Source organism: Dermochelys coriacea, chromosome 11 (genome assembly GCF_009764565.3).
Source record: "Dermochelys coriacea isolate rDerCor1 chromosome 11, rDerCor1.pri.v4, whole genome shotgun sequence".
Taxonomy (NCBI): domain Eukaryota; kingdom Metazoa; phylum Chordata; order Testudines; family Dermochelyidae; genus Dermochelys; species Dermochelys coriacea.
In genome coordinates this window covers 12435789-12455870 of record NC_050078.2, presented here as the reverse complement: position 1 = coordinate 12455870, position 20082 = coordinate 12435789, and the positions used below count along the sequence as shown (strand labels likewise).

The window sequence follows — 20082 nt, the reverse complement described above, 5'->3', positions numbered from 1 at the left end:
CTGCGGGCCTGGTAAGGTCTATTTGGTACGGAGATTGCAGGGGCAGCCATGCGTAGGTAGAGGCAGCAGGTCCAAACCCAACCTTGCCTGTGATTAGTGGCTCATGCTGCAGTCTTCCCCAGGGCGCAGGGGCTAACTGGTGACAAGCAGAAGCCTATGACTGAGGTGAGGTAGGGATAGTGGGTGGGGGTTCCCCTAGGAGGGGGAGACCCAGAACTGTGGGGTACTGCCGGGGGCAGCACCCAGTGAAAGGGGCACTGGGGTCCTGGGAGGGACACGGGAGCCAGCAGCAAAGCGAGACACCGGCCTGAAGAGGACGCTCTGGAGGCTGGAACACTAATTCCCTGAGATGACCAACAGGAGTCGCCGCTGGGTGAGTCTGCATCTGGTTACAGTTGGATATTAGGGGAAAAACTACTCCACTAAGAGGGTGGTGAAGCACTGAAATGAGTTGCTTAGGGAGGTGATGGAATCTCCATCCTTAGAGGTTTTTAAAGCCCGGCTTGACAAAGCCCTGGCTGGGACGATTTAGTTGGAATTGGTCCTGCTTTGAGAAGGGGGTTGTACTAGATAACCTCCTGAGGTCTCCTCACACCCAAATCTTCTATGATTCTAAAATTCAGGACTCTTTGCTCTGGAGATTTACCACTATTTGGTGCCTCTCTGCATTGCTGCAGGTCAGACACCACAGCCAATTATATCTGCCTGTCACTCATTGGGGATAGTTCGCAATCAGAAGGGCAGGACTGTTTTTTGAACAGGGGACAGTTAGAGGAGTTCAATTTTAATCTGTTTTCACCAGCACCAGACCTTTCTCAAGGAATAAACAATGAACTTTCCCCACCTCTTGGCCAGCCATCCCTTTCCAGTCCCATCCTCATCCTTTCATACTAACCTTACAGAGGCAGCTCTGTGGAAACATAAGCAGGAGAAAGTGTAAGTAGATGTGACCAACCATACTCCGGGCAGGAAGAGTAGGATCTGCAGAGGGTTCAATCAGCAAAGGAGCCTCCAGATCCTGCTTTTCATTCATAGATGTTAAGGCCAGGATCCCCATTAAGTCATGTAGTCTGACCTCCTAAAGTTCCTTCCAGTTCCCACTGATGCTGAATGGAGCTTTGTGTGCTCATCACTCGCTTAGGCTTTTGGTGAATAACTAATGAAGCCTATTGATCATTACAGCTAATGTCACACAGAGGGCGCCGTGATCTACTTGTAATGATGCCTTTTAAGCACCTTTATTAGTTAGCTGGTATCATACATTCCATTTCAGCACTAGTAACCTCATATCCCACTGATCTGACATCAGTCCAATAGGAATATAACATTTGCAGCTTTGATAATAAATACAGACATCTGAAGTACTAGGCTGATTTGGGATTCATTGAAAACCCTAATTTAAACCCAGAAGATGTCTGAAAAATTTAGCAAAATCATTGATCATTGCCAATAACTGTGCAGAGCTGTTTACCACTTCTGTGAGAAATGGCATCTGTCGTCCTAGAGAAATCTGTGTATTTGAAAATGGCCCTTTGTGGCTTGCAAAGAAGTTTCTTCACATAACATTATTTCATGTTTTTGGTAGGCTAAGTCCTTCCTAGCTGGCACCACCAAATCACACCTGGTGCCTAAGAAATGCAACAATTGCAAGCAAGGAAACAAAGCAGATTTGTAAATATATTGTGTTCAAATAAGCATATTAATTTAAAAAATATAGATATCAAGTAGTTTCAAAATCCTTCTCAATGAAGGATATACCCTTGGGATTTAGGAGGGCCACTGTAGCCTACTGGATAGAGCACTGGACTGGGACTCAAGATACCTGAGTACTATTCCTGGCCCTGGCACTGACCTGCTGGGTGATCTTGGGGCAAGGCATTCAACCTTCTGTGCCTCAGTCTCCCCATCTATAAAATGGGAATAATGATACTGACTTCCTTTGCAAGATGCTGTGAGACCTTCCAATAAAAGTGCTATATAAATGCTGCTTATTATTAGTAGTAGTAGTATTAGTATTCAACCACAAATATTAAAACCTATTTACTGTATCTTTGCACAGTACCTGGTACAGAGAGCCCATGAACTCACTGGCCTCTTGGTGTTACTTCATTATAAAGGTTAAATAATATTTAATAAATGTCAAGATGAAGTTGGGAAGGACTATGTATTGTAAAGATTCTCAACTGGGCATGGACACGTGGCATTTATAGCTAGTGCTATGCCCAATCACAACAGTTAGCCCCGAGGGGCATGTAAAAGCTCCCTCTTCTATTGTCTGGAGTTGTCTGGTTTTACATGGGAAAAGACTGGCTGAGTGCATACAACTTTAAATGAAATACTCCCATTAATTAGTGTAGTTTTGGGATTAGAGAATTTTGTAATCGAGGTGCAACAATGAAGTTAAGACTCAAAATGACAACGTAGTTGTCAAAATATGAATTATTTACAGAATAAATCCCGACTCAGACCAATGGGCTTCTGAAGCCACTCTCATACCTGTTATGGACAAGTCCTAGAGAAAACTATTTGTATTAGACGCGCACCCAAAGACCCCAATCAGGATCAGGACTCCGCTGTACTTAGGTGTTGTGCAAACACACAGGATGCATCCGAATGCATCTGATGAAGTGAGCTGTAGCTCACAAAAGCTTATGCTCAAATAAATTTGTCTCTAAGGTGCCACAAGAACTCCTTTTCTTTTTTGCGAATACAGACTAACATGGCTGCTAATCTGACATAGGAAGATACAATCCCTTCCCCCAAGGATTTACAATCTAATCTGGAACAAGATGAAACCAGGGGGAAAGAGGGGACAGGGATAGCAATAATAAATTCAGAGTTAGAGATAGTTATTGCACAGCTTCGAGGTTCAAATAATCTGAAAGAAGTTTTTTAAATAAATAACTAAATCCAGTTCTCCTGCAACCCATTCATGACTGCTTGATGTCTTGTAGGCATCAGAGCAGAAACTAGTCTTGAGGAGCAATGTGAAGGAGGAGGAGAGGCTAATGGCCTTATGGATTGCTTTAAGGATGGTGTTATATGCATAAGGGGCAACATGGAAGAAAATCTGGAGAGTTTTGCGGGAGATGCACACAAATGGGCATTCAAGACTGACAGAACAGAGAGGGTGGAAGACCCCATAAATGTAGGGAGAGAGAGTAGCGAAGAGCCATATTAGTAAGGATAAGGACCTTGAAGTTGGTGAGACAGGAAAATAAGAGCCTCTAGAGGATTCAAGAGGGAGTGATATAGTCAGGCTGATGAGTGGAGATGGTTGGGAATTCTCCATAAGAAAGATTTTCTGAGAGAAAAAGTAGTCTCTGCAAACTTTTCTACAGGAAAATTTCAGACTTTGTCAGAAGTAAAAAAAAAAATGAAAGGTCCAAAGGTTCCCACGTTCCCTGATTACACTGCAGCCCACCTGGTGGGCTGCCGAGACTCCCTGGGCAGCCAGCATCCAACTGCCTGGGTAGCTGTCTCCACTGAGCTGCCTGATCACCACCTTCCTTTGCTGCCAGTTTCCCAGGCTGCCTTACTAAGTCCCTGGGTGGCCAGCTCCCCAGGCTGCCTGACACTCCAGGCAGTTGGCTCCTAGGGCAGTCAGGCAGCCAAGGAAGCAAGCCAAAAAAATTCCATTTCAGTTCTTCCAAAATGGAATTCTTTGAGACTTCTACTGGGAAAAACTTCAAATTTTTGACTTTTTGTCCAAATTTGTAAAGAATTTTTTTTTTCAATGATTTGAAATTTGTCCCAGGAGGGAAATTGTGTTGAGCATGGAAGATAATGGTAGCAGCTGCATTTTAAATCAACCAGAGCGGGCAATGTTGCTGTCAGGGGTGAAAGGAAGGAGGAGGACACAATTAAAATTGGAGATGGTCAAGCCCTGAACAGGAATTTTACCTGTGTGGACATAAAGAGAAGGGTAGATTTGGAAAAAGACAATCTGAATGTTTGGAACATGGGAAAGGGAGAGTGAAAGATGATCCTTATCTTATATGCTTGGGTGACATGGAAGATCATGAAGATGGCAACAAAGACAAAATGTGGGGAAAGGAGAGGAAAGATCAAGAGAACAGAATGTAGTAGAAAACAATAACTTCTGTATAGAATTCCTCAACCAACCTATAAACATAATTATCTACTTTTTAGGGTAACTGATCCTTATTTCATTTCTATAGAACTTCACTAAATTCTATAAGACCTTTCTATAAGGAACAATATTGGAGAAGCAGTGAAGACTGATGATTAGAACAGGGAACTATGAATCAAGAATCCTGAGTTCTATTCATGAGGCTTTGACTGATCTCTGGCAAGTCATTTAAGTATATTTATATGAGGTAACCTTTGAAAAACACTGAGGGCCTTGAATGAAAGGGGCCACAATAGATGTGAAATATTATTATTTCTTAAAGTTTCATTGTATTATATTTTACACTTATTCAAGGGGCTATTTTCTCCTAGTCTCTGGTGACAATCTGTCACTCCAGCAATTGCTTTCAAAGAACACATTTGGAGAAAACGCTTTCCCTTAATTTCTCTTGCTTCACTATTTTTGCAGGCCTTCTCACTAATGAATAGTCCTGCTCCTTTTTCCTCACCTTTTGCCATCCAAATTAAAGATCCAATGGTGCCTTGAAAACACATGCCACTTAGGAACAATTATGTTGGTTGATGTGTCATATTTTCAGGGAAATTTTCAAGCACATGCCACTGGTACAGTAATACAGAAGAGAAATACTGCATGTGCTCTAAGGACACTTCTGTCTAAACATTAATAATAACAACAACACTTGTTCAGTGTGCCTCAGAATGTCTTTCAGAGTTTCCCACAAAGCATATGCAAATCCTGAGGTACTGAGCCCACAAGTTTCTGAGTGATCACAACTTCCCTCTAATGGTGGAGAGTTCGCAGCACTTTGCAGGATCGGACTGTTAGACTGCAGTCCACACTTACATTACAGAGAACTTCTGTATTTAAATCACCTCTTCTGATCCTTCATAAAGCAAAAGACTTTCCAAGCTCCATTATGGGCCTGATCCAAAACCCAATGAAGTCAATAGTATTTCTGCAGACTTTAGACTAGGCCTTCTAAGAAGAGCCTTGAACTCTCAGCATGACCCAAATGCTCTTTGTTCAGAAAAATGGATCACCTGACTGACAGAGCTGTCTTTAAGGACAGAGGGGGCCCAAAACAAGCAAGACATTTTATTGGCCACAAAGGAATTACTTTTTAGTTCCTCTTCTGGCCTCATTAGGTTCAGAGATCAAACTAGCTGGTTCAGATTTCTTTAGCTCCTATTCCCTGAGACAGCTGTGCAGACCATCAAAGCGTCTTGCTTTAGTCTTACATCAAGGCTAAGTCAACTTTAGTTTGAAACCAAAGCCTAGCCCTGAAGTATATTCCTTAATGCTATTGCTCCAGGTTGAAATTAGAAAGTTATCATTATTATTTTTAATCAGAGCTTTTTAAAGCACAAAAAAGAACAGTCTGCTTAGATTAATAACTATAGAGCAGAAGAAAGAATGGTTGTTCCTAACTAATTTCAAATGAGACTTTAAATCAAATTACACACAGGATAGAGCATTGTTAATCAATGAGCCATAAAGAATTTCCTGACAAATATAATTAAATGAAAATGTTATCATTTAAAAACAGGCTTTTTTTGGCACAGAAAATGCCAGGTAACATTGAGCTGTATTTAAGGAGCATTGTTAGAAGTTCAGAACAGTCCTTTTTGTTTTTCTTTGGGTTGTAAAGTATTTAAAGCAATTAATTGCTCAGGCTGACAGCTCTATATACCTCTAAGGTATTTTTATATCATATGTTCATCAGACACTTGCAGGGTGAGTCGAAGCCTTAGTGTGGAAATTTAAAGCCAGTCATATCAAAATAGCATGCCAAAAATGTAAATTTCTCAATTGGATAGGGGCACTGCAGCCTATCCAGGGAGCAAATAATTTACCAACTTTCAATCATCCGTAGCATAAAACACACATTTTTCTTCCTTAAACTGTGTTTCCAGGGTCAGCAACACAGTTTTGCTGTGGCTTTTTCAGCACTGACCACAATATCAGTGCATAATATAGATCAGTGGTTCTCAGACTGTGGGTGGGGACTCCAAAGTGGGTCATGACCCCCTTTGAATGGGGTCGCCAGGGCTGGCTTAGACTTGCTGGGGCCCAAGGCTTTAGCCCAAGCACCAGGGTCCAGAGCTGAAGCCAAAGCCTGAGGGCTTCAGCCCTGGGCAGCAGAACTCAGGTTGCAGGCCCTCTGCCTGGGGCTGAAGCCCTTAAGCTTCAGCTTTGACCCCCCTGCTTCCCAAAGCGGTGAGGCTCAGGCTTTGGCCCCCCATCCACCCACAGGGCCAGCCCACAACATTTTGGCACCTGGGTCGGGGAGCTCAAATGACACCCTCATGCCCCCACGCTTGGGCCAAAACTTTGAAAGGTCTCAGTTTTGCCTTCTTCCCATTCTATTCCTCTCATGGTACTGCTCTGCTACCTACCTCAATAAAGGAGAACTAACAACTTAAAATGCCTTGTTCAAAAATTTTAAGTAACACTTAACTTTCAAATGCCTGAACAGCAAATGTAACTTTTCTTGTCTGCATAGTAAACACTGGTGTTTTTATCTGTTTGAATCAAAGTGGTGCTTTCTGTGCCTTCTTGGTTGCAAAGATTTGAACTGCTTCCCAAAGGTCCACAGTCTGGGCCAGCTCATGCTCTACTGAGATGGTTGCAAGGCCGAACAGCCTCTCCTGTGTCATTGTGGAGCGTAGATGTGTTTTTATTAACTTCAGCTTGGAGAAACTGCGTTCTCCACTGGCAACTGTTACAGGAAGTGTTAGAAGTATGCACAGAGCAACAAAAGCATTTGGAAAGAGGATGGTCATCTTATTTGTGCACATATATTCCAGAACAGCCTTTGGAGTTGATCCTGCTGAAATGGATCTTGAAAGAGCTTTCAGTTCTCCCCTAAATCACTAGCATCAATATCACATATGTCATCATGTGTCAACACTATGTCTAGTGCCCTGCATTGCTGGTGTATTTTTTCTTCAGGTATAGTGAGGAGTTTTGGAATATCATACCACATCCCAAATATACTGCTGTGTTCCTTGAGCTGCATGAAATGTTCTTCAGCTGACTGTATTGCACAATCTAGCACCTGGTTAAAGAATTCAACTTTGAATTGTTGTTTGGGGTCTCTTATGGGATTATCCCGTGCCTCATTATCAAAACGTCTTCCCCTTCGGTGACTCTTGCATTCTTGAATGAGTGGGAAAACAGCTTCAGTGTGAAGCTCCTCTGCCAACTTCTGTGCACTCTTCAGACCATTTTGAAATCCCTCATCTGACCGGTAAGACTATAGGTATGATTTTGCTTTGTCCAGTTGTTCCATTGCTCCAGATATATCAAGGTCAACACCTTGGAGTCCCTTGCTTACAACATTTATTTCAAACAATATGTCATGCCACAACACTAAGCCACACAGAAATTTGAAGTTATGTATGTGGTGATTCCATTTCCCTCTGCCACTGTTCTCCCACAAACAGTTCCTGTCATAGCATTATCCTCCATAATGGCAACTATGGCATCACCTATCTTCCCAATTTGGTGTGTGTTAGGCTTTATCACCTCCACTTGACTTTCCCATCGTGTGATGCTCAGTGGTTTCCGTGTCAGAGAGGATGTTCCCAGATGTTGCTTCAAAATTTGCCATTTAGTTGATGCAGAGAAAAATGCATAGATGCTTTGAATTACATTAAAAAATTCAGCAGCATCACTAGAAGCTGATGCTGCATTACTGACTACCAAGTTTAATTAATGAAAACTGCATGGGACAAAAAAAGCTCAAGGGTTTAACTCTCGGATCCGTATCTGCAGTCCTCTGTTCTTTCCTCTCATGTTGGCACCATTATCATAGCCCTGACTTCTCATGTCAGCTAGCACAATTCCTGTATCTTCCAGCTTTTTAAGAAGCTCATTTGTCATACCAGCTCCTGTAGTGTTGTCAATGTCAATAAATTCTAGAAAATGCTCTCAGACAGTCACCATTGCAGGGACATTTTCACTAGGCTCTGTTACAAAATGCACAATTAAAGCCATTTGTTCTGTATGGCTAATGTCAGGTGTGCAGTCCAGAATAACAGAGTAATATCTTGCTGACATCAGATCTGCCACAATCTTCTGTTTGACTTTTGTTGCCAGTAACTCTGTGATCTCATTTTGAATTGTTTTTTCCAAGATAGTGGTGTGTATACATTTCTTGGGTGGTGACTCTTAGATGCACCTGGAGTACAGCATCAAACTCAACCATCAGCTCCACAATTTTAAGGAATTTTCCACTGTTTGGTACATACAGCTGATCTGAAGTGCCACGCAGTGCTAGGTTTTGGGTACAAAGCATTCTCACAGTGGCAATGAGCCTTTTCAGAACATTTTGCCAGTAAAGAGACTCTGATGCAATCTTCTTTTAATGCTGATCATCTATGGTGGCCTTTAACCTTAGTCTCATCTCAAGCTCTTTCCACCTATGGAATGCTCTCTGGTGATTTGCTGCCTTCTCATGGCATGCCAGATTTCTAGCCAGATTTTTCCAGTCCTTTGTTCCTGTAGAATCCAATGTGGCTGGAACATTAGACTGGAAGTGTTTGCAACAAAAACAGTATGCAGCATTCTGGGTTTTTGAGTACATAAGCCATGGCCTCTCCAATTTGTCACCATTGGGGATTTCATGCCAATAATGTGTTGAATGGAAACTTCTATTTTCATTGTCTTTGGGGAACATGAAGTTTTTCACTTGCTGTGGCCCATGCAGTACAAGGAAGTCCCTCAGGCTACTGCTCAAGTGGGTCCACAGTCCTGGATCATCTAGACCTAAGGAACTAAACTCAGCAGCAGCTGTTTCTTGTGCCTCCACCACACTCTTCTCTGATGTACACTTTTCTTCAGGAATATGCATGGTTACCTCCATTTGAGATGGAGATATGGATGCTGCAGTAGCTGCCAGGTCACCTGCACTCTAACTGGAAGATCAGGCATCTCTTTACCATTCACAACCTCACCGGGGCCATAAGGCTCACGGTGAACATTTATGCCTATGTATCTCAAGAGAGCTCCTTCCTGCTTAGATAGAAAAGCTTCCCTTTCTTTCTTTCTTTCTTTCTTTCTTTCTTTTTCTGAATGCTGCCCCAGAGGGACGTTTTCTTCTTTCACCCATGACTGCTGTTCTGTGCCAGCTATAGTGGCTCTCAACTCTCAGTTGAAGGGGACAAATAAGCAGGCTGATAGCAGGGCCTGAGTGAAGGAAGATATCAGCATCTTGAGGGCCTAACTGGCTCCTACTACTTCAGTTGATGGCCTGTTCTCCTAAAGTGGGTTCAGGGAAGCAGCAGGAAGCTCCCTGAGAAGCTGGTGTTAATCAGTCCAGACTCCTGAGGGTGCTAGAGAGGTACATAAGAAGCTCCTCCTCCTCTCTCTCTCTGCAGCTCCTGCTAATTTGTTATTCCTTCTCTCCTTTTCTCCTGCCTGCCTGTTAGGTCTCTTGTACCCTCCTTCCTCCAGCACTCCTCCATCTCTGCATCTAGAGCAGACAGAATACATATGCACCAGCAGCAGACATAATTTTCTACACTCTTGGTCCTAGTGGCGCCCCCACCCCAAGTCTGATACCTGAGGTGGCCACCTCAGTTTGCCTCATGGTAAGGCCAGCCCTGCCCATCCAGGGTAGTGGGGCTCGGGCGGGCTCAGGCTTCAGTCTCCCCTCCTGGGGCAATTTTTGTTGTCAGAAGGGGGTTGCGGTGCAATGAATGTTGAGAACCCTTGTCATAGATGCTTGCTTGCTAAAGTTTTGCTATCTGTCTTTGAGCATTAAATGAAACTTTCAGGAGTTGTGAAATGAGAAGCAATTGAAGAAAAACTGGGGCAAAATTTTTCTGTGTAGTGTAGCTGCTTTGTGTTGGGGTTCCAGTGCAATCCAGTCCTGAAGCCCAGTGCAAGGGGATCCTACAGTTGTATAGTGCCAGCATGAGTGCTCTTATGCCACTCCTCTCTCTACTCCCTGTACAGCAGGGAAAAGGAGGTATCGGTAGTCAGAGGAAACAGAGCATGGTCTGGACATTCCTACACAATACCAGTTCCTGGGAATGAGTTCAGTTCCCTCTGGCCATTCACAACAGATGGAAGTTAACGCTAAAGCTGCTATAAGCCAGCACAGTGGGACTGGCCTTGCACATGCTAGCAGCAGGACTGGGAAGACAAGGTGTAAAACTCACATTTGGTTCCTCCCTGGTTAGAATGCTGTGCAGCTAAGGATCTGGCTCTTTATCTTTAAATTAAGACCATCTGACTTGGATCATGTCACCTGGTGACTTTTACAGTCAGTGGAATATATATTGGACCAAAGGGGTAGCAAATGTCTACAGGGTTTTAAATATGGGGAACTCTTGGAGCTGGATTTTATTAGATTCTCCAAACATATGAAGGTCCACTTTAAATTAAGTTATCAATTTCTGCTCTAGCTTACACACATGGAATACACCTGACTTGATTAGACTTGCACAGGAGAGACTAAGAGCAGAATTTTGTCGTGAAAGTGATTTGAAAATTATCATCTTCATGCTATGATTTCAAGACTGTTAAATGCGAACAACATTCTGATGGCCTGGATGTTAGATGGATCCAATTAAAGATGATGATTTAGAAAGGGTGTGCTCCTGTGATTATATGTTCCATTGACTTCAATGGTTCCGGATCAAGCCCCAAGTCACTGGAAAAGTTCAGTTTGGCTGATTACCTTTAACCCATTAATGAAATACACCTATGAAAATATTCTTAAAGAAATCTGATCAGAACAACAGTAAATGAAGGCTGATCATCAAATATTATTGTTGCTTTGAAGTTTGCATGAAGCAGTCTCATTAATAGATCATGGTACTGCCCATCTAACTATTCCACGCTCATCACTGTAGTAACTGAGCATATAAAGCACCTACTGAATTCTAATCCTGCCTGTAAAACTGATTGATTTACAGTGCAATATTGGGCAAGTCACTTAACCTCCCTGTGCCTCAGCTTAGCCATATTTACAATGGGGATAACAATACATAGTGATAGTCTTGCCACTAAAACATCAACATTTGCAACATTGCAAATGCGGTCAGCCAGGCTATATAGTTTTCTGTGCAGTTAAAACCAGGAATAAATGTGGTACCCCAGACTCTATGCCAGAGTGTAGTAATTGTTAATGGTAATCACTGTATTCATCAGGAGTCTAATGAGGATTAGACAAGAACAGCCATACTGGGTCAGACCAATCATCCATCTAGCCCACTATCTTGTCTTCTGACAGTGGCCAGTGCCAGATGCTTCAGAGGGAAGGATTAATTAATTGATCTTTGTACCCTGCTCTGAACATGTTAAGTGCTAAGTACTAACAAGACTGAATGAATACTGAGATCATTACTCAAAGCTTTTACCCACAATCCTGTGTCTGAGGCTGTGCTGAGTTGTGCCATGACCGTATGAACCCAAAGAGATATTATAATTCTGTACATCATGGTGGTGCAGAGGGAACATGATCACTGCTACACACCTTCAAAGATACATAAAACTCTAGTGGCTGACGGGGGCAGTGGCAAACGATAAGCAGTACTCTTCTATAATATTCCAAGACCTGATACGTTTGCTGAGAAGGGGGTGATGGAGTGGGAATATGCAAAAGCTACTTCTAGGAAGAACAGGGTCCTAATTTTAAAGCATTCTGAGAAGTGGGAGGGTTTGAATAATATTGATTAAACCCATTTTTATCCCCATGCCCTCACCAGGGGACCAGTCCTGCAGGATGCTGAGTGCTTCCTATGACATCAGTGGGAAATGAGGGCACTTAGCTCCTCCCAGGATGAGGCCCTCTAAAGGGCCTGAAAGTTCTTAGGATACTATTGAATAATAGCTTTGCATTTGCACATGCCACTAAGGATTTGAGCTGAAGAATGATAGCTCATAAACTAGTTAAGTGAACTCTAGTCTACATGTAAAATAAGTAAATGACTAGCCAATTCACATTACTTAAGTGGTCCAATTTTTTTTATTCATCTGACATCCCTTGCCACAGTACTGATCATAATGAATATACCTAGTACACAAGTGGAAGAGTACTATTTATTTCCAAATGAACTTAACAGAAATTCAGCACTGGTTACTGAAAAGGTCCCATCCTGTCAGTCCTTCGCCTCAGAACAGTGAGTGAAAGCCACACATCTCCTCTCTCATCTAGACTGGTACTCATATTGCCTGAAAAGATGCTCATTTTTTGTCAGAACAAATATAATGGAAAGCAAAGCCATTAAACTATTGCCAAGTGTCTTATTTCATCATCTGTGACAAAGCAGGGATGGAAGCAAAAGGGGAATCCTTTTTCTACAGATTTACTGTCCTTTACTGTGCAAACACTAGAGGATGCTTGCTAGACAAGCAATGGTCGTGTACTAAATAAGAGGCTATTAGGGACATAAAGTGTGGTTTAGAAATTCATACACATTAAATAAACTCTCAAAGCTATGTAGGGAAACACTGCACTCTATGATCTATCCAAACTGTGTGCTGAGACATTTATTTCATTAGCAGGGTAGTGAAGCACTGAAATGGGTTACTTAGGGAGGTGGTGGAATCTCCATCCTCAGAGATTTTTAAGGCCTGGTTTGACAAAGCCCTGGCTGGGATGATTTAGTTGGGGCTGATCCTGCCTTGAGCAGGGGGTTTGGACTAGATGACCTTCTGAGATTTCTTCCAATGCTAATCTTCTTTGATTCTGTGAAGACTGAATAATTGCTAGAAGATCCATCTTACTGAAAACAGACATCTCTATCTCTAGGTTTTGGAGAATGGAAGACCTTTTTCTTTTGGACAATAACTCCAGAATTGGAACATCCTCTCACTAATAGGTAAGAGGAACTCCAGACAGCATTGGCCACTTATGCCTAATAAACCAATAAGAAACAGAGAGGGCTTTGAGGTGACACTATTGAGATTTAAGCTTGGGAGTGATAAACATTAAGCATATTTTATTACTTGATGGAATGACTGAAGGAGCTGTGAAGATCCTTGGTGATGCTTTGAATTTTAATCTTTTAATTACTGAACTATCAGTTGTTGGCAAAGGCTAACTCTTTACTTGGGATTTGTATGGGACAGACCTGCTTGTGAAGTACATATTTCATATTATGCTTTTATTTTGCATTTTAATGAAGTGTCATGGCTGAAGTCACATGGCAGTAAATAAGAACTTGACTTGATTGTACTGTCCCTCTTCCTTACTATTTGCAAGTTACTTTTATTTTATGAGACTCAGTGAGAATATTTCTTGTAAATAAAGGCATAAAATGGAATATATAGCCTTATTTGGTGTGTCTTTGAAACACTCTGCAAGAGAGATGGAAATCTGCCAGAGATGTAATAGGAACTATCAGTTGCCCTGAAGCGATCAGGAAAACTGAGTGGTAGTGGCAGTGTATAAATATAATCCTTCAAAGGCTCTTAGTCTTAAAGCTGGAGAATAATGGATTATGAACTACCTCTTACACCTTAGCACTCTTCTGTAAATGGGCTAAATAGACAATATGTATCATATGGAGTATCCAATATGTCCAGGGACTGTATACAATCAGGCAGGAGCCATGTTGGCAGTACCTTATGCTCCATGCAAGAGGTATAGGTTTGGGCATGATCTGCTTCTCCAGCCAGTGAAAACCAAACATATTATAATATTGAAATACTTGCCTATGAGGAGATAGTGCTTCCTTTTTCCACCTGCACTTCTCCTGCCAACCAGCTTTATTTCTGTATTGATTTTTAATGACACTTTCTCTGCACCATCCTGACAAATTAAGTGTAACAGCGTGTTAAACTAAACATTCCACGACTTATCTGACCACTCCAACCAACCACAGTGAATTATCAAGTGATGGGTTGGCTACTCTGAAAGCCAGTAAACTCCAGCTCATGCAGACCAATGGATGTAGTAAGTTCTAGAGCCAGGTGCCGTCCACTAAAGACACCCAACTTCAAGTCCCCCAAAATGTGCATATAGGAATGACCAGCAACAGGACTTCAGCTGATTTCTGATATCTTGTTAGTATATTCAAGGAGAGGTGGTTCCTAAGGGTGGCCCAATGTCAAATCATAGGGCTCTATAGACTAGCATCATACCTAGTCACTATAGTGCTGGACACATTATGAATGTGACAGATCATAAAGAAGCAGGTGGAATTACAGTTCATGGGGCACAAATACATCTCCTCACACTGACTAACACTACTAAAAAGGTTAGCAAGTGCATTCTGCATGAGCTACCTCAAATCTAAGAACACCCCAGGAATCCAAAAATACTGCAATTTTGCAAGCCTGTTAGACAATTGGTGGACACTCTCCACCAATGGATCAGCAGTCACAAATCTCCTCTCCCCTGCCCAATTTCTCAAGTTGCTCCCTCTGCCAATCAGCACCACCTTAAGATTTTTTTCTGGACTGAGCATCAGTTGGCTCAGTCTCATCCAAGACTGAGAGAGCCAGGTATCTACTTTATGAGAAGGAGATCTATAGCTGTAGGTTATCAGCAAATGGATGGCACTGCATCCCCATATCCATGGCAATTTCCCCAAGCAGTTTCATATTTCCACTGAACAGGAGATGCAAGAGAATGGGACCACATCAGAGGGGATGGACAGCTACCCCCCATTACTCACTGAGCCACTGAACAACAACCCTATCCACTCCACAAGATCCTACAGATGTGTCAGCTACATATTAAACATTTCATACCAGTGGCTGCTAAGAAATGTAATGAAATCAACATGGACACCTGGCCTCTGTCCCAAGGCAGATAGTCAACCAAGGAACCTTGTCTCTGTTAACATATCTGGGCATAAAGCTAGGATAACATATCTATGAAGTCAGAAAAATCCAGGTAAGCCCAGTGCTGTGTCCAGCATGCCCTTCTCAAAAACAGTCCTCAAACAATGAGAACTGAGACAGGGCCACCACTGTCCAAGTCACTATCACCTAGTGATTTGCTTCCTAGCCAGAGACCAAAGCTTGTTTGTAACTGGTTGACATCCTGCCCTTCTCCCACTTAGCCTTCAGCAGTCATGAGAGGCATGATTCCCTCTTGTATCCTGTAGCTGCCCCCAGCTGACTCAGGGCTTCTGTACATGAAAGTAAACTCTATCTGCAAATAAAGTATCTTTGTCTCCTGGTTTGCTGCTGTGTTCCCTGAGAAGCAGCCAAACAAATCAAATTTCAATCAAAGGAGCAACATTGGCAATGAGCTGAGAGAAGATCAAACATATATCACTCTCACTGTTGAAGGGGTATGCGAGTATTTCCTATAGGAAGGATTGAGTGGTTTCATGGGAAGGGAATAATGGCTGCAAAATAAAGAAGTGCCAATAAGCCACATTTAGACATCTGGCAGGGCAACCTGCCACCAAAGTGTCTGAAAATATAAGCTGCAAGTTTGAGACCATTTAGACAACTTTTTTGAGGGACTCTGACATCACTCTGCCTTACTTGGTACATTTCAATCTCCAAATATATATTTTAATTAATCTGTATATTTATTAGTTTGTTAGTGATAGAATTCAGACCTAAACTATACCTTGCCAAGCAACATCTATACCAGGGGCAGGCAAACTTTTTGGCCCAAGGGCCGTATCGGGTTTCCGAAATTGTATGAAGGGCCAGTTAGGGGAGGCTGTGCCTCCCCAGACAGCCAGGCGAGGCATGGCCCCTGCCCCCTATCCGACCCCACCCCCGCTTCTCGCCCCCTAACACCTCCCCCCGGGACTTCTGCCCCATCCAACCTCCCTGTTCCCTGATGGCCTCCAGGGACCCCTGCCCTATCCACCACCACCCCCCACTCTCTGTCCTCTGACCGCCCCCGGACCCTTTTCCCCCGCTTCCCCATCCAACCCCTCCTCTCATTCCTGACTGCCCCCCGCAGCCTCTACCCCATCCAACCACCCCTTCTCCCTGACCACCCCCAGACCCCCCACCCCAACTGCTCCCCGCAGCCCTATCTAACCCCTCTCCTTCCTGACTGCCCCCCCTGGGACCCCTGCCCCATGCAACACCCCTTCTCCCTGTCTCCTGACTGCCCCCAAATCCCCATCCCTGACTGCCCCCCGCCGCCCCATCCAACCCCTCCTCTCATTCCTGACGGCTCCCTCGGGACCCTGTCCCCATTCAACCCCCCTGTTCCCTGCCCTCTGACCACCCCAACCCCTGATCACCACCCCCCCCCCCCGAACTCCCCTGTCCTCTATCCAACCCTCCCCCACCATTCCCTGCCCCCTTACCACACTGCCTGGAGCACCAGTGGTTGGCAGCGCAGCTGCACCACAGAGCACCGGGTCAGGCTGGGCTCTGCAGCTGCGCTGCCCCAGGAGCTCACAGCCCCGCCATCCAGAACATTGCACCGGTGGTGCCATGAGCTGAGGCTGCGGGGGACTGGGTCAGAGGGGGAAGGCCGGGGCTAGCCTCCCGGGCCAAGTGCTCAGGGGCTGAGCAGGAGGGTCCTGCGGGCTGGATGTGGCCCACAGGCCATAGTTTGTCCACCTCTGATCTATAGGAATGATCCTGAAAAATACTGATCAATTTTGCAAATCATATCCCCAAATCTTTTTTCCCTGGGTAAATTTTTATCTCGCATTTCTGAGTCTGTTTAGATGGTCATTTCATTTACTGAGTTATGATGCATTTATCTTGAACAGTATAGATGTTTAAAGCACAAAACATTTTATAAGCAGAGTAAAAAGATGCCTCTAACAGTAAGTAGAAAAGGAGTACTTGTGGCACCTTAGAGACTAACAAATTTATTAGAGCATAAGCTTTCGTGAGCTACAGCTCACTTCATCGGATGCATCCGATGAAGTGAGCTGTAGCTCACGAAAGCTTATGCTCTAATAAATTTGTTAGTCTCTAAGGTGCCACAAGTACTCCTTTTCTTTTTGCGAATACAGACTAACACGGCTGCTACTCTGAAACCTAACAGTAAGTGTGTACCAAGACAGAAACTCATCTGTCATTAAGTTGCTGCTTCCTAGATAATAACTACCCATTATAACGAAAATTTGGAAAGATTGCTGCCAATGGAACACTACAAAGCTTTGCAGTGATGCATTCTAAAGTGATTCTGCTCATGTGAAATTTATTTTTCACTAATGTAGCAGTTATAATACACACCAAGGACCCAGACCCACTCTCGTTGAAGACAATGACAAAATTCCCCATTGACTGGAAGAGGCGGAGACTAGAGGACTGAATGGGTTTCACTAATAAGCCAAAACCTGCTTGCTTTACCCCACGAATAGTCCTATGGAGTTCAGCAGGACTGTTCACCAGAGTAAGGGAGGCAGGACTTGACCCAAAATACTGAAAAAAGGTGTCTTACATTTATTTGGACTAGTCTTCCTTAGGCTACTCACAAATCCACTTTGGAATGTAGCACAATCTGTGACATATGGGTGAATGAAGGTTACTATACAAACTTTAATATTTACTTGATTTTTACATGTTTTACTTTGTCACAACAGATTTCAGCCATTTTTGGATTTCAGACATTTTCCAGTATACGCTAGTATTGAAACTCAGAATTCATTCGATCATATAAGGATGCTTTAATATGCAGCTTACAGATCTCATTATCATGCAGCATACATATTTTGACATATAATGTAAGAGAAGTTTCTTAAATTAAGCATCTCTTGTAAATAATTATGGCCTTAAAGCTATTGTGAATATCTTGATTTTAAATAAAAGCTGAGCAAAAGTAATGTTTTTCATCTTAATAGGTAAAAACGCTGCCCACAAAATGCTCAAGCTGGGTAAGAAATGTATCTATTTGCAAGGGAGCACTATGCTAGCAATTTTCTCTGTTTTTAGTGCCGAACTGGGCATACATGAGAACATCACAGGCACTGCTAGCATGTCCCTATAGTTCTCAGTTCCTGCCTTCCTCACACGCTTATGAGAGCTTCCTTCCTCAACCTCTTCTTTGTGTTTCACTGTAAAGGGGTGACTTAAAAACAAAAAAGGACTTTAACATGCCGTATCAGGATTAGAACCTACAGCCCCTTCACTCACAGCAGGCACTATATTAGCAGCACACAATCTTAGCCAGTAGCCTTCCCCTTAACATACCACATAGTTGGAAGTGAGCAGACTCCTGCAATGTTCATTCTTCATGCTTGTGTACAGAAGGGCAGCTATTAGCATGGAACTCTTGTGATTATTGTTAGTTATCATATTCTTATAGCTACTCCCCCTAAGAAAATGGAGGCAACTTATCTGTAACCAAAGTTCTTCAAAATGAACCTCTGCATATTTGAAGGTTACTGACTTTTAACTGAAGTTCTTTGACATGGACTCTGCACATTTACACTCATGGGATGTGCTGCTGGTGTAGTTTGATCAACTGGCTGTCACTGCAGGCACCTGAATCCCACAAGTTGGAATATGCAATGATCTTTCAAAAAAGAAGATTGTGCTCTACTGTGAAGAGCCCAAACTCTGTCCAACATTATAGTATTATTTTCATAAGGCAAGCTGGAAAATGGGGCAATTCAAAACTATTCCACCCAGGCCTTTTTTTAACCTTGTCACCCACTTTTTCTCGATTCCCTATCTTTTTCTAAAGCACATACTGTAGCTGTGCTAACCAACTGTCTACTTCCAAAAGCTATTAACCTTCAAAACATTTTATTAAAAGTCTCTTGCTATAAGTTACATTATCAATGGTGGTATGTGACATGAAGAACTCTACGAAAGTTGGTTGAAAAGTACTGAACGGTGAAATAGGATAGTACTGTATATCTAGCATATGTAATTATACTAGGTGATAACAAATATCCTCCAGATGAGTCACCATACACATTTAATGGCTACAAAGTGATCTAGCCATAACATGTAGTAGTCCTTTGGACTTTCATTTCACCGTTCTAACATATGACATTACCTGCTGAACATCCTGCTGGAAAACACAGAGCTGCAGCCTTTGATGTAATCGGACTTTTCTATGCTGCCAGATGCTCTCTAAGCGCCGCTGGTGATGCAAGACTTCATGTACCACATCCAAGACCTGGTGGACAGCCTTGGAATAATTAGCAGTAGCAGTGAGGGATTCAGAGTTTCCAGGGCTCAAGGGACGCTGCAGGACATCCAGCAAAGCCTTCCCATCCTGGCTTACCTGAAAGAAATAAATTGAGTCTCGAGGGGACAACTTCATTGGTGCTGATAACATAACATCTGACAGCTTGCAGCAAGAATAGTCTCATCCTCCCAATTCTTCCCTGCCCCCTCCCATCCCGCCACCCACACCCCAATAAACGGTTCTGTTAGAAGGAAAAGACGGGAAACCTTGAGCAATTTTATTTTTACTTATGTATTAATCACCTGCCTCAGTTTCACAGTAGACTTACTATGCTGCTCAGTAGGATCTTTGGCACTGAAGTGACAGGTCCATATAAGGCCACAGATACCTAGGTAGAACTGAACTACTGTATGGTTTGCAGACATTTGGGCACTGAAAATTAATTGACAAATAATGTTGTGTTATGAGTGGCGTTTAGAGGCAGGAGACATATAGACACATTCTGGTGAGGAGGTGGCATTTTCAGAAATACACAGATGACTAAAACTTTCACAGTTGGTATGGTAAGAGAGAGTCATTTCTTTGTGAGTTTATGACATCTGAATGCAAATTCCAAAAGGTGAAATTCATGCTCTCCTTCATTCAGGAAAATAAGAGAAAATAAATTAGTAAGTGGTAGTACTAACCTTCTCTAAAGTATCTTTTCTTCCCCAGGAATAGTTCAGAGAAAACTACAGGCCTACATTTTCAATGGGCCCGAGAAACTTGCATGCAAATGTTGCAAATGTAATCATTTTCACATATGAAACTCTGCATTTACACACATAAAGGGTTTCTGTGCATGCAAAAGAATGCATCCAAATTGTATTTCTTGTGTATTTCATGGGACCCATTGAAAATTTCAGCCTGTTTAAAATGCAAAATATTAATA

The 20082-nt window shown here is 42.8% G+C and overlaps 1 protein-coding gene across 6 annotated transcripts in view; it reads right to left on the bottom strand.

Annotated features, from left to right (window-relative positions):
- The window catches only part of KALRN (kalirin RhoGEF kinase), a 777539-nt gene that overhangs the window by 369045 nt on the left and 388412 nt on the right, over positions 1-20082 (bottom strand). For all 6 annotated transcript variants that reach the window (XM_038421355.2, XM_038421356.2, XM_038421358.2 and 3 more), the window contains exon 9: positions 19017-19247. In XM_038421355.2, coding sequence (XP_038277283.1) covers positions 19017-19247 — 231 coding nt within the window. The remainder of the gene's footprint in view (positions 1-19016; positions 19248-20082) is intronic.